Below are 17,684 nucleotides of genomic sequence, written 5' to 3' on the forward strand. Positions count from 1 at the left end.
TGTTCTTCACATCATCAACACAGTGAATGCTGCACTCTCATCAAAACACCCAACATCATGAAGGAAAAAAATTCCACATTACCTATATAAAAACATCAGATTGCAAACTATAACCTTCATTTTATTATTATTATTACTGAGGTACAAAGTATGTTCCCAAACCTGAGAATCACTAGTGACATTGCCAAATCTAAAGCATCACAATGCTGACCTCATATGTTGACAAGCTGCCACGTAGAGACTATTTGTTTCTTTATCAAAACATTCAGTTTTAAAACTAGTAAGAGTAAAGCTGAAACACTGGGCTAAACCAAAATTTTTTGGCTTGCAGTCCCAAGTCAGAAAGATGATCCTGTAAGAAAACGTGTTGAAATAATTCAAAACCACTTTGTGTTCTTCACGGCACTAAAAGAAGGTGATGCCAACACATTTTAGATTGTAAGTCATTTGATAATATACACTTTATTCTGATACAAAATTGAAATATTTTAACAAATTTCAATCCATTATGGACTATACTGAAATTTTAAATTTCCATGCTATTTTAACTTGTTTAACCACAAGTTCTAAGATGTCAGCACACTAGCACCATTGCTCTTGAAGTCTTTCTCAGTTATACCATTTTATTCTGTTTCCAATCTTGCAATATTATCTTCTACATGAAGGCCATTTTTTCTTCTATGGAGATACTTGGACACTTTAGTTCAGGAAAAAGCTAATAGAGAGAGATGTCAACCTGTAGCACCCACAGCAGAAAAAGAATCATTCATCAGATACCTGAATTTCAGTGACACTCAAGATCTCACATGCTCCACACAATTTAAGATACACACACTTGTCAGAGACCACAGACTCATTTGTGAATATTCCACCTCAGTGTAGACAGTACATGAAAACATGTTAATGGCTTAAACACAGGAACCAAAGACAGCACGTCAGTACATCACACAGTCAATGCTTGAAAAGACTAGGAACCTTAAGTACTGAAAGGATATCAAAGTTAAGATGCTGTGTTTAATTTCAGTTTTCTGTAATAAGAGTTACCAATTCTCCATCAATCTGGGCTGCTTTTGGGGAAACCCCCTTCACTACCTGGAAGTACCATTTTTGTTATCAAGTAAATCTCTGTACAACTGCAGCTTAGGGACCAATGCTTCGTTACACTTGCATCTTCATATCCCCATCTCCATTTACAGCTGCTATTTTCAATAGAAGCCAGTAAACAAAAGCATGACCCTGAAACAACGTTCTTAATTCTTAGAAGTGCCTCTTGGACAGAGATACACTTGACCAAGTATTCCCCTAAGAATGTGTTTATTTTGGTCAAAGTTATTTCTGAACAAATTTGGCTGTAAATAACTGAACTTTGAATTCAGCAAATTAGTCTAACAAGAGTGTTATAAATCAAAGTGTGAAAATAATTCTAACAGTAATTATCTGTTTCTGTATGCAGTGCAAAAAGACCTGTCCAGAGCATGGAACAAGTCTGCAGCAATGTGGAATCCTCTCATGTTAAGGAAAAGTAGAGCTCTGCTCTATACACAGGCCTAGTACCAGAATGTAAACTAAAAAGTTTTTGTTAAAAACCCATTTCAAAACATTTTCAAAATTTTACTGTTGAAAAAATCCAAAGACCACTGCAAGTACATGAGCATTTGCCCTCACCTGAGGGGCAATGCTGTTCCCCATAACCTGTGGCTGCACATGTGCCTGTGGGAGTTTTGCCACGCACAGCAAAAGCACAGGTTTCCTCCCACTTTTAGGTCTAAGAAAGCAAGCTTGTCACCTCAGCAACAAGCTATCTGGCACATTACCATACTGAGGCAACTGTGACTGTACTGCTGCAGCTTCAGATTATGACTGACACAAATTTGTGTCGTTTTTTAAAAAATATATGCAGTCATCATGAGAATTTCAATTAAATAGCTTCTGATTTTATGAAAATCTCTCTGTATTACTTCCAAATTACATTTAATTGTGTATTACAAAGTCAGGAATTACTTTGTGGAAGCCTATAGGCAGCAGGTAAAAAGTTTAAATACTTGAATCAGTTTGTGAACATGCAACTGCCTCTGACTAGGCAGGTTCCATTTGACTACTTTCAGAGCTACTGAAGTAAACCAACACTAAAATAGAAATTGACTTCCTAAGAATGCACATGCTCAGAAATGTATTGGGAAGTTTAAATAGATGCTGAAGTACTTTATAAAAAGACCTCTAACAACCAAGGATGCAGAAATGGAAATAATACATGTTCCAAGAGTTAATACATGTTCCAATCTGTGTAAAATCAAGATTCCACAAGAAGTTTCTATTGCCATTCACCTGTACAAATGCCATTGTGGTTTCAGCTCGGTATCATGACAGTATTGGTCTCTACTATCCTGCCTAAAAGCACCCAGAATCTCAAAGGGAGCTCTTTGATTTGTGCAGGTAAATACAACATCACCTGCTAAGCCAAGGTCCACTATGCAGGAGGGAAATCCCAGCTTGCACCAATGCCAAGCTCCCTCCCAGAATGGGTGCAGCAGCAGCGTGTCACACACTGCTGAGAACTGAAGAACCACTTCAGGGTCACTGCCTTTCTGGGCTTCTCTGGGGCACCCCACCCCAGCACACTCCCCAGTAACCAAAACACATTATTTCAAAACATCAATTTGTCTTGTTGATCTCAGACACAAAGCAATTTTGTATCTGCCAGGAACAGAAGATTCTTTAATAGGAATTATGCCAGCAAGCAGCCTTCATCCAGAACAGGAAACACTGGATGACGTACGCTGGAATATTTGCTGCTTAGTACTTATGGCCTCCCTTGATACTAAAAGGCTGTCAAAGGAAAGCCTAGAAGGAAATAAGGGTTAAACACATTTTACTATACACTACAAATCTTACCCAGTCAGAAACCTTCATTTGAAGAGGATGTGCAAGACATTCCCCATTTTGTCAAGCAGCAGCTTCTCATTCAACCTGAAAATTAAAGAAATTACTCTTACCTTGTTTAAAAACCTCCCACCACTCTTTATAATTCATGAAAAATTTTAAAGGCAAACCTTACCTATGCTCATTGCCCTTCCTTTCAGGTCTAAATGCTAGACCTATTGATTTTGAGTCAACTCAAGTAGCTATCACTCAAGGAGGTTCCAAAAGGTGAAGAACTCTTGCTAGACTTTCTTCGATATTTCAGCTGTGATAAGCAGATTTAACTAGCCTTGGGAAAGCTGCTCACTATCAGCACAGTATCTTATTCCTTCACTTTTCTGGAAGTTGAAGCTGTTGCTCCTGCTGCCTTGTCATTCTTTAATTAGGCTGACTTCTCCATACTCAATAGGCTGCTGAAGTCCTGTCTTACGAGTCTCCTTAGCAATGTATGGATCAAAGAAGTACATCCTAGGTTCTGTAAAGCTGGCGGATCACTGTCCTCATGGCTTACACTTTTCCACGTCACAAACAACAGCTAAGCTACCCCACCCACCTACAAAGCGGTCACTTACATCCATCTCTTAAAAGGTTGCATACAGATCTTGTTCATAAAGTTTATTATAACACTATTTTTCAAAGTTAACATTGTAGTCACAGTACAGCTACAAGAGGCCCTGTTAAAAACAACACTGTCAATACATTCTAAAAAAATTTAGAAATACCAGATCAATTGTCAGAAGGGAAATCAGCCCCATCCTCCAGTTGCCCCTGCAATCAGATGCAGGCCCCAGGTGCAAGTCTACACATCTTCTAGCATGGTAACGTACAAAGCAAGTCGGTAGTTAGGTGTCTCACTCCCTAGTGAGTTGTGGTTTAGTTTCCCATGTTTTCAAACTCAAATGGGTTGTTTAAAAAATGCCTTTATTGAAGTACAGCCTCCCCCCCACCCCAAGCCCAAATGAACATGTACAACAACAGAAGCGTTCACTAAACCACCAATTCTTGCTTTAACTTTTGAGATCTTTCAGAACTCCACAGACAAGAATAAGCAGAAATCCATTTTTGGAGGCTACCATCTTGACACTGGTTCCTTGTTTTAGTGTACTGCAGTCTAAATACACTCCAATAACAGCGTTTAAATAACATGTTTAATTTTTTTCAAACAACACACTTATTTTTCTACCACTTCTTAAAAATTATAATTCATTATTAATATGACTGATTATGCCTTGAGCAATTTCATACATCTTTGCAGATTCATTCCTACACTGGAATTGCATTTACCTTATACTGCACATTGACCCAGAAGTGAAACAGGCGTGAGTAATTCCAATACATATTGCCAAGTGTCTGAGTATTTCTTTTATTGACTGGGTCCCTACTCTTCTGAGTCTGAATTGACAGCAAGCACTGGCCTGGCAATAGTCAAGAGAATTCACATCAGATGAGGACAGGACAGACTGCAGTGCCTTAATTTGGAGGTCAGAAGTGAGAATGAATTACAATTTCTAGCCATATGTACTTGGTCACATTTTCTACTCCACTGCACCAAATCCAGTTGTAGCACACTATCATTCTGCCTGTGGAAACTCGGGGCTGTACCACTCTACGTTGTGGGAGTTTCTAGTTGGTAAAATAGAACTAGATCGTGTTTTATCTGTGAGCTCTCAGCTTAGCACACACATCTGCCAGGGAAACAGCTCAAGAACTCTATTAAAGAGCCCATGGGGAATGGGCTTTTGAAACGCATTACCTGGGACTGTCAGTGATTACACCTGAGCTACCCTTGGCTCCCAGTCAGAAGAATGTGTCCAGAAAATTGCCTAGGGTGCATGCAAGAAAGTATATAGCCATTAAATTATGAGGAACATACCTATTACTCTCACTATGACGCCTCATTTAATTGAAACAGTGCAGTCTGGTGCGAGGGAGAAGGAAATGGGGACAAAGGGGATGAAAATTCCAAGCCACCCTCCCCAAAGTATAGTTTTATTGAAACAGAATCATTGTATATCCCAAGGAAACAGGCACTTGATTCCCCCCACCTTAACTTCTCGGGAATTACAATAAATATAAAGGTAAAAAGCAAATTTCTTTTTCTCTTCACCCAGGACTTAAACAACTTCAGTTATCCCTTATGCATCTCAAATGAGACGGGAGACAGCTTTCATGTGTCTAAAGTTGGTCTTGTTAAAATATTTATCATGCCTTATTTTCTTGAAGCGCTAGTACTAATACAGAACTACAAATTAAAAAAATATGCACAAACCAAAAAGTAATTTGAAATTTTCATTAAGGTAAAGCTTAGTTCTATGATTCACAAACACTAATTTGAGTAACTCAATCCTAGTTATACATCTAAACAAACTATAATGCAACATACAGATGTTTTCCCTCTGTATGCCTATGTAACTCATGTCAATGACAGTTACGTATATACACTGAGACTAGACCCCTTAAGACTGCAAATCAATAGGTGTTTCTATTGTTAACTTTAAATTAATACAAAATAGTAATTGAGAAATGCATTTATCTTCTCTATTAACTAACAAGGAAACACCCTAAACTACATTTCATTTCTGTTATAGAGTTCTCTGTACTAAATGTGGAAAAACTGAACTACACAAATATTGAAAAGTTAAAAATTCATTGATTTGTTTATTCCTGGTACCACTACCACAATTTACAGGGCAATATACCTGATGTAATGGGAAAATAAAAAGAAAAAAGAAAGACAAAGCTACAACAGAGAAAGACCTCAGGAATGTACATCTAATCGACACTACATTGCATGAATCAATAGCTGCACTTTTTGCAAACTGTGGCTATGACAGTCCTGATCAAGAAGGGTTTCCTGTTTAAGCTGCAGTAACTTTTCTGACTATGGATCATCGTTCCTTCTGTGGCAGATTTTACAGTTCCTCTAATTCATTTGGGACGACTGTCTCAAAGTAACCTGCAGCTTTCCTGACAACTCCTCGCTCTCTCTCCTGCTAAGAACTGTAGCCTGTTGAATACAGGATAAGAAAATTATTACTCTCAGTGAACAGTTGTACATCATTAATCATCATTATAAATATGCATTACACCTACCCTTTTTCTGGTAGCATTTTTAGAATCTTCTACCACCATAGCCCCCACTTCCACTTCCAGATCCATAACCACCTAAAAAAACAGTGTGTATACTGAAATACATGAACAAGGGATTTTAACTCAAAAAATATTTTCTGTACAGAATCACACTTACCACCATAGGGACTGCCTGAACTTCTGCCACCAAAGCTGCCACCACCTTTCATGGGACCATAGTTAGACTGCTGTTGTCCACTGTAATTGCCAAAATCATTGTAGTTTCCACTTCCACCATAATTACCTGAAACAAGTAATTTATAAAGCCATGTTTGTTCAACACTTAGGACATGAAGATCACCAAATTCTGACATCCAATGTAAAAATAAATTGCAGGAGTTTAGAACAACTTAAAATTAAGCTCATGTATTTTGATGCGACCTCTATGAAAACCTCTATGCAATACTTGCACAAGTAACAAAGACCCTTGGTATTTTTACTATTAGAAATTGGTATTTTATCGAAGATGAAACACATCACATTATAAGCACATTTGAGTAGGCAATTTTCTGTTAACCCAATAGGCCAAATTAAGGCCCCCAAAGTCAGAAAAACATAGGTTTCACCACTGTTCTTCTACTGCACAACCTCGCATGTATGACAGTAATGTACATGACTATTTACTCCAACAAAAGACAGAACTGTAATGGACATACTGCACACATACATCAGAAAGTACAGCAAGTATATAGCACTTTTAGCAGCTTAACTCCCCACATTCTGGGCAAATAATTAAAAAAACCTTATAAAAATCTGTATAGTCTTCACAAAGGAGGATGTGATCTACATGCTGTGACCTGGTATCCAAGGACAACATACTTGAAATGGTCAAAACTTAAAATTCTTATACTTTGCCTCCACGCACAGATTCATAACCAAAGCTTTTTGAAAAATACATCCCTGGCAAAACAACGTTGTACTTTATCAAAGCTGATCCACATGGAAAAGAACTTTCTTTATGCAACATGGCCTTCTACATTAAAACCTGTTCATATAACTCATTTTATGCATTACCATATTTCAGGTGTTACGAAACGAAACCTAAGAACCATGGATGTCAAACTAAAGCTGCAATCTTACCACCACCAAAATTTCCTCCTTCATTGTAGCCATCATATCCTCCTCCCCCACCTCCATATCCACCACCTGGGTTTCCATATCCTGGTCCTCCACCACCACCATAACCTCCTCTGCTGCCATAGCCAGGACCGCCTCCATAGTTGCCACCTTTGAACAGAAGAAGAGTCAAACTTAACACACCAAAGCTAAGTACCAGTAAGGAAAGATCCATTTAACAAAAAAACCCCAAACCAACACACTTGAACAATAAAAATGACCCATGGCACTTTCCCTGTACTATATTCATTGTGGTTGCATGATTTATCAAAACTATTTAATTTAAAAAACAACCCCATGCCCATAAAGTCAGGACCTAAGTAATTAATTACATGCTACTTGTCTCATCCCTTTTTGCTTTTCGGTAATTTCTGTATTTCTCTTCAGATGCATGTTGGATACTCATCCTAACTGCATCATGAAAAAGATACTACTGAACCACAAAAAGAAGTCTTAAGAGCCGACTGAAAACATTTCTGGTATGACAGTTGATTACTGCTTTATTCAGTTTTAGTCATCTCAACTGACATCAGAATCTTTACTTAGTTCTCAATAATAAACAGCTCCCTCATGACCTTGTCATACGAGATTTTTTAAAGGGTAAATACAAACAAGTATTTTTTCCACCCATTATTTTGTGGGGAAAACAAAAAGAAGTTAATTCTTCACAGCTCTACAATGTAGACGTTTTATTTTCGTTATCGCCATTTTCACATTATCACCAAAATAGACTTTGCTTTCAAGGTGAAGGCAAGACTTACAGCTGGTTCTAACATTGGGGAGAAAAGGAAACGAACAATACACTTACCATCACCAAATCCATTGTATCCGTCACCACCCCCAAAGCTTCCTCTGCTCCCACCACCGCCACCACCACCCCCATAGCCTCCTAGAACACAAAACAGATGAGAATGTTTTCCTGAACACACATGTCAAGTGTTTGAGCCAACTGACACAGGAAACAAAAAAACCAACCAAAAGATAAATCACATTCTGTACTAGTATTCCAGCCATTTACCTCTCCCGCCAAAGTTTCCTCCTCGGCCAAAATTCCCTCCACCGCCTCCAAAGTTTCCACGGCCCATGAAGTTGCCTGAGCCACCCCCACGACCTACAAAATATTTCACTTGAATTACATTAATTGAAAACCTGTTACACAAAATAGCTATGCACAACTACAACTCACCTCTCTGAGAGCTAGCAGTCTGCATCTCTTGTTTTGAGAGTGCTTTTTTCACTTCACAATTGTGTCCATTTATAGTATGGTATTTCTGAACTACAGAAAACAGTGAAATAGGAAAGTTAGAAAATCACACCACAGCAACAAAGTGTAAAACTCTCATAGAAAGCTACTGTAAGGCATGAGCATGCTTTGAAAAGTAACACTAAATCAACCCTATCCCTTACACAACAGTAAAGCAGCTGATCATGCGAACACCTCATTCCACACATGGCTGTTATGAAATCTTATGTGAACACTTTTATCCCGTAAGTAATTTCTCACTAAAGAGGCTACGTACCAACAATTTTATCAACTGTATCATGATCATCAAAAGTTACAAAAGCAAAGCCTCTTTTCTTTCCACTCTGCCTGTCTTCCATGACTTCTATGGTTTCAATCTTGCCATATTTTTCAAAGTACTCCCTTAAATTATATTCTTCTGTGTCTTCTTTAATTCCACCAACAAATATTTTCTTTACTGTGAGGTGTGCCCCAGGCTTTACAGAATCCTGCAATACCAAAAATGACATTCAGTGCTTTAAAGTATTAGGTAAAGATTAGGATATACAGTTAACTGGAACACTAACTCACCTCCCTTGAAACTGCTCTCTTTGGTTCAACCACGCGTCCATCAACCTTATGTGGTCGAGCACTCATGGCAGCATCCACCTCCTCCACACAGGAATAAGTCACAAAGCCAAAGCCTCTGGAACGTTTTGTTTGTGGGTCTCTCATCACCTGCAAACACACAAGGAGGCATTCTTCATTTCTGTGCTACTTTAAGTACCTAATCCTTTCAAAAGCACAAACTAACAATAGAGACTTTACCACACAGTCCGTGAGCGTGCCCCATTTCTCGAAGTGCTCTCTCAAGCTATCATCTGTTGTTTCAAAGCTCAAACCTCCAATGAACAGCTTTCGTAACTGCTCTGGCTCCTTTGGCTCATGGCCCTAGAAAATCAAAAAATTGAAAACATATTTTGAATACAAACCACAGAATTAAATTTCACTGAATTACTAGAAATTATCTTTGCACATTATAACTACAAATAGGTGAAATGCATTTACATAAAAACAACGACTTCTAATGGGTTTAGACAGCAGCATAGTAAACACTTAATGAGGTGTGATTTTAATTAGAACACTAACTAACAACTTAAGAGTGCTAAAATGCAAACAGTAAAGGCATTTCCATATACTAGGTAACTTGGTTGCTCCCCAGCACCCTGAAGTCCATTCACTCTGTGCCTATCTTTGAGTTGCAGATCGCGCTGTAGGGACTGGGGATGACGCACTGTTAGATAAAGGGAAGCTCTGACACCTTATGAAACATAATTATGCGGAAGTATAAAAAATTTAAGGACGCGGTATGCAAGAATAAAAGGGTCCTGCTCAGACTGAGTGTCTACTCTTTGGGGATGTCCATTTTGAAAGGTTACTTTCACACATTTTTAAGAAACGTATCAATTCTAAATTCCTTAAAATTATAAATTTTGTACTTGGGTCATTTTATGATTGGAGTACACGTAAGCAAGAAAGAGGAAGTACATATGTGGATTTTAGTGTTATAAGAAATACCTGTCAAATGTGAAGCAATATGGACCTATGTCTTAAAGACAAAAAAATGCCATGAACAACTCATCAATGACCAGTAGTGGGTACAACCACTGGAATAAGATGGGTAACTTAGCAAGCATCACAGAACAAGCAAGTTTTAATAGCTCTTGGTAACATTGCCTATATGTGATCAGTCACGTTTTAAAAGGCGCAAATTTGCAAGCTCGGTTTGCTATCACGTGGCTGAAATGGGCTTAAGAGTACAATTGTGTTTCTGCTCTGTTTCAGTGCTGCACTTTTTTAGTAGGCCTGGAATTTGACAGTGAGTTTACAAAAATTTGTTTTACAACTCCTATCATCAGAGAAGTCTTATTAAAATCTCATTCAGCAAGTCGGTACTTTTGTGCATGTAAAAACACTCCACAAGGTGCTTGCCAGCTATGCTGTGTATGACTTCAGTTCTGCAGCATCAATGTTCAACAGCCTTCACTGTTCCTGCTGCAGGGCATTAAACCAGACTATATGCAGTATTATCCTGGGAGGTAAACTACGTAACACCAGCCACAGACTTCTATCTGTAGACATTTTGCTTTAAATCTGAAGTGCTTTAACTTCTGCCATGCTGCTAGGGTTGGCCAGGAAAGCTTACACCCCTTTGAGTGAGAGTTTCTCAATTATACAGTGCTTTAGCAAACCGCTGGTTTATAATGCTCAGGTTGTACTACAGGAAACAGTAACTAAGATTATGAAAAGCTATCCAGGAAGTAAATCCCTGCCCTTACATCTGCTGAATTTTGTGAGAAAGAATCCCAGCATTCTCACAAAGAGCTTTCTATTTAAGGCTTTGTTACCTCAGCATCATCATATAAATCTTTAGCAGTCAGTCATCCCATGAGTACAAAGCAAAGCTTCTAGCGTCTTCTAAAGTGATCCAGACTACAAAGATATAAAAAATCCCCAACAACTCCCTTCTCACTACATGTAAACTTCTAATTTTATAGGATTACACACCTACTACATATAGAAACTGCTTTAGGTCAAGCATTGTTACTTGTTGCTAATTGCAGTTTTTAAAAAAATCTACTGACAGTTTTGAGTTATGTTAAAGCTGGGAACACTAAGTGTTTCAAACTCTCCTACACATACTCCTCAAGGCTACGAGGGTTTTCAGCTAACAACTCAAGAGTGCTTTTACCTTAAAAGAATGATCAGAGAATTTTTCAGGTAAGGAAAAATGAAGCTCTTTTCTGCTTATTGTTATTATGTGCACGTGAACTGCTGTTCTCGTACAGCACGAAGAACAACTGCTGTTACAGCTTCTCTGTTCTACTAGAAAGAAATTATCCTCAGGACACATACATATTATAGGAACTCTATCCAAAAATAGGTGGCTACACTTTCTTGGAGAAATCAGGCATTTTTTTTTTAGGCAGTTTGTTCTCACTGTAGTTTTCAGAGTGCTGTCCTCAATCACACAAGATGCTGCTTTTCAGTTGTCCTGCTGCAAGTTATTTCTAACAGCAGTCTCTCCTGGACAGAAAATCCTGCACAACACATCTCTCCCTTAGTGTAACTATCACCCTGCTCTATCAGAATCAGCAGGCTGCCTCCTGCTCAGCTGACACGGCAGGCCAGCACGCCATTTTGCAGCGCTGCTTTGGTGGGGGTGGGGAGAGCAGCCGCAAGAACGCCCAGCCTGCCTTTAGTCGGCAAGACACCATTTCTCCCTCATAGCTGTTAAGAGGGGCTTCCAGACACACTAGAAGCCTCTGCGGAGGCGGAGATCTTTCATCCTGCCTCAAATTTAGCCTTCCCCCCTACAACCCAAGCTCTGCGCAGGCTCGGCCGCCTCCATTTTGTGCTCAGCCGCGTCGGCAGCGCCGCCAATATGGAGCCGAGGGCGGGGCGCGCGCGGGCCGGCGCCGCAGTGGCGCCATGGGCGGGGCGCCGCCGCGGGGCCCAGGGAGAGGCCGGCGCTGCGGGCCCTGCTCAGCCCCTGCTGCCAGCAAAACCCAACCGCTGCCTCCAGGCCCTACCGAAACCCCCGCACGCTCGGCGCACTGTAACTGTACCTCTCGCCTACGAGGGGAAGAGAAGATGGCAGCTAGAACCCCCTGAGATTCCTGCAAAAATCCTCACCTGTGCAGAAATCCCGACACCTTTTGACAACACTGCTGCAGATACATACTGCTTCTATCCTGAGGCTGCCATCAACTGAAATTTCGTATGGCAGGGGTTTTGAATCGTCAGCGTTTTGGAGTTGCAGTTACTTCTCTCTAAAGACACAGTTTTGCAGTGGAGCCCTCCCACGCATTCTACCTCTAAGCAGCAGCAGGTGTCCACAAAATGCCTGTCACCAAACCTACACTCACAGCTGTGGCTAAACCTGAGACCACCCTGTTCCCCGGGCACTATGATCCTAGACTGTCTTCTGAAACAAGAAAGCTTACAGGCAACTGGGGCCTCAGCAACTTTCCCTGTGAAACATTCTCTAGAAACTCAATAGCTTCTAAAGATCAATGCAGGGCAATCTACTTTTGTGAACTACAAGAGCTTATTTAGTATGCGGCTGATAGACCCCAGTTACACTCAATCCAAAGTCCAAATGAGTGAAGAGAGTTTCAACATTCCTTCCAAAAGGACTTTACACACCATACTCTAATACGAAATAACCATACACTACCAGACACATGCAACTCAGACAAGATCTGTTCGTAATTCAAATGTATAGGCCCTCCCACATTGCAGTAGTATATCATTCCAGGAAAAACTTGGTTTGAACTAGCTAAGATATTCAGACAACCTGAAAAAGTAATGTTAGAAAGCAAACAAATCCAAATAAACGAAGAGAAAATGCCTCAGTGATAAGCTATATAAGCATATTTAATACCCTTTTTGCTGATCTTAATACCCTTCAGAAAATAATTTTAAGAACTTTCCCCCCCTCCCACTTCCACACCCTACCCCAAAGTAACTAGCTCCCATCCTCCCAGAAACAGCCCCAACATCATCTTCTCTATACTACGCACCTTATTCAGTCTACGGTATTTCTGCTAGAAGCAAAAGAAAACAGTTATTTTTACTTAGTACAGCTCGCTTTCATTTGCAGTGACTATCAGGCAACCATTTTTTTATTAAAAAAAAAAAAAAAAAGAACATAGGAACCTGTCTTCATTCCCACTAAAAACAGGACTTTGAAGGTAGGCAGTAATCAAGTTCCTGCTGATACTCTGAGGATGCATGAATTTCTTAATAATTACATCTTGCTTTAATCAGAAACATATATTTAATCAGTTTTCTTATAACAGAAACTAGACAAGCAAAATTTCCCCATTATGCTTAACACCCCACCCCTTAAATTTTAAGTGATAAACTGCAATTTAAAGTTACTCGCTAATACGGGGATGAAGAAGGTAGAAAAAAAAGAAGATATTAATATATCAGATATAAATGGTTTTTCCGTATTTTCCCCTTAAAACTACTTTATTTTTAATAGAAAAAACCCATGCTCTCACCTGTGAGGATCGTCTTCCTTTCCTCTTGTAGTCTTCCACTTCTCTCTCTTCCTTAATAGCAGCCATTTTGGAAGGGTACTCTAACTCGGCCTTTCTTTTAGATCTAGGAAACCTAGAAAACAGGTTGGATAAGTCAGTACTTACCCCAGTTCCTGTGACACAGGGCCTCCTCTGGCTGCAATGCACCGGTGTGGTTTACAGGAAGAAACGGGTTAAAGTAGAAAAAAAAAAATCCCTGAAGTATTTAGAAGGGTAGAATAAAAAGCCTCAGCCTATTTAGCAGATGGTTACAAAGAGCTGGAAGAAGAACATCTGCTAACCTAGTAAAGCTCACATTACAACTGTTGGAATAACTAAGTACAAACTAATGCTCAAATCTGTAGCAAACCTTTATCTATTACTGTCTTACAAAACTATTGTGAATACAACTAATACACAGCAAGTAAACTCTACCTTTGATACCCAAACCCACTATATAAATTCTGCTTCTATGGATTTTAAACCCCAAAACATGTAACATTTTTTCTAATACCACTTATTAGAAATTTCTGATGTGTAACCTCTTGTAATCAGCTATCCAGCACTGTGGAAAACCAGAGGATTTATTTTCCACTAAGAGTGGTACAAGAACCCTTTACTGATGCTACCTTGCATCATCAAGAACTTCAACAGCCGATCCTCAGCAGTCTACAGCACTGGGCATCTGCATTACTTCTGCCGCCATATTTGACTACTACCCTGTACTATGTATGTAATGTATGTATCATTACAAATAGGAAGTCTTTTACAAGATAAAACTCAGTAGATGAAGCCATACATTCAAATAAAAAAAACCATGTTCCCTTTGGCCTTTTTTCTATAAAATTTTCTAGGATAATTCAGTTACTCTTAGTATTAATGTACTGGTATCTTTGGCCAATAGTCGTTACTACTTTGGATGTTTCTTGAAGCTCTACTACAGTAGCCAAAACGCAATATTGTTAACTACATTTAACATACTTCAGTAAAACTATACTTATGCTACATTTAAAAGCATAGGTATTTACAAGATTAGGTGGGGGTTTTGTTTGTTTGGATTGTAGGGGTTTTTTTTCAGGTTTTCTTCTGGCAAATTTTGCTCCTGCATACAGAAAGGCAGGCAGGTCTCTACTAATGAGCAATATATGCTGTTATTCAAAGTGGAAATTCTTGAATATAACTTCATGCTAAAATCCGGTTTCAAATTAAACTCAACTGTGAAATCACCAGTATCATGACTTAACACATTAACAAATTAAAAGGTTTTACTGAGTACAGTAGAAGTGTATTATCTTCAGTTCCTCTCTACACAACATTAAACGTACTCCTGAAATCCTTTACATCAAACATCAGTTTGGCCTAAGACATATTAGGACAGTAAGTGCTTTAACTGACCTGTTCAGTTTTTTAAGTCATATATAGGACGTATGAAAATAACACTTCAGGGGCTTTCTACAAACTAGCTGTATGGCAAAATAAAACTTCAGAAATTGTTAGGGAGGAAAGGGATAAGCTTATTTAAATACCTTCTCAAAGTAATGGAAAGTATGCAATGCCCTTCTGAAGTTGTCACCCACTGCTTTCCCCAGTGAGGCTTCACACTGGCCAACATAAAGCTCCGGGGCATGGTCTCTGCCCCAATGGCCTCTGAAGGCCTTGAGGGTTAAAAAGGGAGTTGTCTTCTTGCCAATGCACACCATCAGCTGAGGCAGAACACAGCCCTGGCTCAGAACTATTCCTATTTTCCCTTACAGAAAAGTTGTTAAGGCTGACAGTACTAGATTCTTATCACCAACAAAATACTCTATTTAACTCGAGATAAAAATATTTAGAATACTTTTATTATTAAACACTAGCTAAATTGCTGAGCAATTATATACTGCAAGTTAACTACAGAACTTAAAACAGTCTCCAAGGAAATGTGTTAGTTATGATAAAAGACACCAGGACATGTCTCATTACTTATAATACTGCTCTATTTCTTACAGGAGAAAAGAAGCTAACAGAAACAAACCAGACATTACGAAGATGCAAGTTCACCCATTCAAACAGAGAATACTATGGAAATACACTGGTCTTTTCTGTAAGCAACTGAAGTTGGACCTAAAGTGCATACAGTAGGGTATTTTACCAAATCTAAAAGTTAAAAGCAGGAAAAAACTGATTCTCAGCTCTAAGTGTGTTGGAAGTGTATTCCCAACACCAGTAGGAACATGTGCCTGGAAAAAACTCCAAGATATTAGCTTAATACCTGACATGATAGGTTTCCAAGCTTTACTGAAACGTCTTTCAAAAGCTTTGAACACATCACCGTTCCCAGTTATTAAACCCTGAGGCAGCTAAAGCAACTGCTTACACGAAACAGTTATTTTTAACTGCTTTGCTAAGTGATCCAGTGTCTTCTGTTTTTAACGTAGTAACAGAAACTAGTGTAACCTGCTGATTTCTCTGATCTGAATTATTTAAGGTTTCAGGAAAGAAGGGAGCAAATGATAAATGATAATGAAGGAAGCAAAGATAAACACCACACACACAAAAATGCAGTTTTTGCTTGCCATACTCTGAAACATTTGAGCAAAAAAACTTTTAAGTTTTGAGGAAAGGGAAGAAAAGCAAGGAGAGAGTGTCGTGACTAACGCCCTCCAAGTACGGCAGGGATGGTTCCTCTACATTTGTGCAGGACTGCTTCTTCGTACTGCCCACCAGGATCATGGCAGGATACCAGCGAATGTCGTGGGTCTTTTGCATGTGTAATTGGGGGTTTGGAGAAAAGCAAAAGAACTCTGTACTTTACTTTCCCCCACCCCCCGAGCAGCAAAGGCTCTCGACACGTTTTAACTCCCCCTGGGCAGGGGTGAGAGATATTAGGGGAGGTGCTGCAACGCGTAGCAGCATTGTTCTGCGAGAAGCACCGTACTGCACTAAACGATCTTAATGCTTTCCAAGTCTGTGTGTTCAAGAACATCCCTGCCGCACTCACTACTCCGGGCAGCTTACACTGGGCCGGGGGGGGGGGGGGGGGGGAAACACGGGGAGAGCAGAACAATGACGCACGCACGCGTAGGGTTCGCCTTGCCCTACTCCTGCCCGAATACGGGCCCAGGTGCTTCGGTGTCTCTGGGATTCCTGCAAAGGGCTCTGCTGCCCACAGCCCTGCTCCGGGCCGAGCCCCTCTCACCCACGCGTCGAAGCGCTGCGAAATGGCGGCCGCAGCGCGCGGGGCCGCGCGGCGGAAGCGCCGCCTCTCCCGCTCCCTCTCTCTTCCTGCCCGCGCCGCCATTGCGGAATAACGCGGCGTGTCGCAGGCGAAAGCGGCTCTGGAGCGCGCCAGGAACGCTACAAGGAGGCGGCGGCCGCGGGAACCGCAAGAAGCTCTGACGTGTTGCCGCCAACTACCCCCTTTCCTCCGCATTTTCCCGCCCGCAGGGCCGGGCGGAATTCGAGCCGCTGCAGCTCCGCGCGGTGCGGCAGGGGCCGCCTCGCCTTCCACCCCCGCCTCGGCCGATGGCGGCCAGCCCCACGCCCCGCGCGCAGTTACCTCCATTTTGTGCCCGGGCTCGGCCAGCGCAGCGCCAATATGGAGCCGGGCGGGAGAGGAGGGGGCGGGCGCGGGGGTCACGTGGCGGCAAGGCGGGCTCGCGGCGGCGCGCGCGCTGCGGCCGTTACCGCTTTTCTTCTCAGGGCCCGCCGCCCATCCCCCCCTCCCCCCCCCGCCCCCCCACCCCTCCCGTCCGCGCGCCGCGAGCCCCGCGCGGCGCTTTCCCCGCCGGGAGGACAGAAAGGGTCGGGAGCGAGGGAAGGTGCGGAGAGGGCTAGGGAGGGCAGGAAAGAGAAGAGATCACCGTGCCGGCGTTCAGCGACAGCGCCTTCCCGCCCTCGTCGGTCCCACGCCGGCCCCGCGCACGAACCGCCGCCCGCTGTGGGGGTGGCGGCGCCGGCGCAGCCGCGACGGGCGCGCGGGGCGGCCCCGCCTCCCCTCACTGGGGCCGCCCCCGCCCCGCCCCCGCCGCCCAGGCCGCGTCCCAGCGCCGGGGGCCCTGTGAGGGTGCGCTACGCACAGAGCTCCGCAGTGCCGGGGACAGGCAGGTGGCATCAGATGCTTGGTAGGAAAGAGAGGACAGGGGACTTCTGCAGGAGTCCCAGGGTGTGCCCGAGGTGCACAGGGCTTTCTAAGAGAAGTTATTTGTCTCAACGTATTGTTTTATGCT

General features: G+C 41.6%; 1 protein-coding gene across 11 annotated transcripts; it reads right to left on the reverse strand.

Annotated features, from left to right (window-relative positions):
* Window positions 1-443: 443 nt before the first annotated feature.
* HNRNPA3 (heterogeneous nuclear ribonucleoprotein A3) lies at window positions 444-17,439 on the reverse strand. 11 transcript variants are annotated; one of them, XM_082285304.1, is made up of 14 exons: window positions 17,319-17,439; window positions 13,459-13,570; window positions 12,973-12,993; window positions 9,215-9,337; window positions 8,978-9,124; window positions 8,685-8,895; window positions 8,351-8,440; window positions 8,183-8,275; window positions 7,973-8,053; window positions 7,129-7,275; window positions 6,167-6,292; window positions 6,013-6,084; window positions 2,893-2,967; window positions 444-736 (listed from the first exon to the last, which is right to left on the reverse strand). In XM_082285304.1, the coding sequence occupies exons 2-12, from the start codon at window positions 13,522-13,524 to the stop codon at window positions 6,032-6,034; spliced, it is 1,158 nt and encodes a 385-aa protein (XP_082141430.1). In that variant the 5' UTR covers window positions 13,525-13,570; window positions 17,319-17,439; the 3' UTR covers window positions 444-736; window positions 2,893-2,967; window positions 6,013-6,031. The 11 variants fall into 11 exon arrangements, with proteins under 11 accessions (XP_082141430.1, XP_082141429.1, XP_082141423.1 ...); XM_082285303.1 differs by having other exon boundaries at window positions 444-715; window positions 8,183-8,290; XM_082285297.1 differs by having other exon boundaries at window positions 8,183-8,290.
* Between the last annotated feature and the right edge of the window lie 245 nt (window positions 17,440-17,684).

This window comes from Coloeus monedula (assembly GCF_965178545.1).
Source record: "Coloeus monedula genome assembly, chromosome: 7".
NCBI lineage: Eukaryota > Metazoa > Chordata > Aves > Passeriformes > Corvidae > Coloeus > Coloeus monedula.

Coding starts and splice junctions, on each gene's coding strand:
- HNRNPA3 (XM_082285303.1), bottom strand. CDS start 13,524: ATGGCTGCTATTAAGGAAGAGAGAGAAGTGGAAGACTACAAGAGGAAA. Junction 9,125..9,214: donor GCACGCTCACGGACTGTGTG/GTAAAGTCTCTA, acceptor GTGTGTTTGCAG/GTGATGAGAGACCCACAAAC. Junction 7,276..7,972: donor ATACAATGGATTTGGTGATG/GTAAGTGTATTG, acceptor TTCTGTTCAAAG/GTGGCAACTATGGAGGCGGT.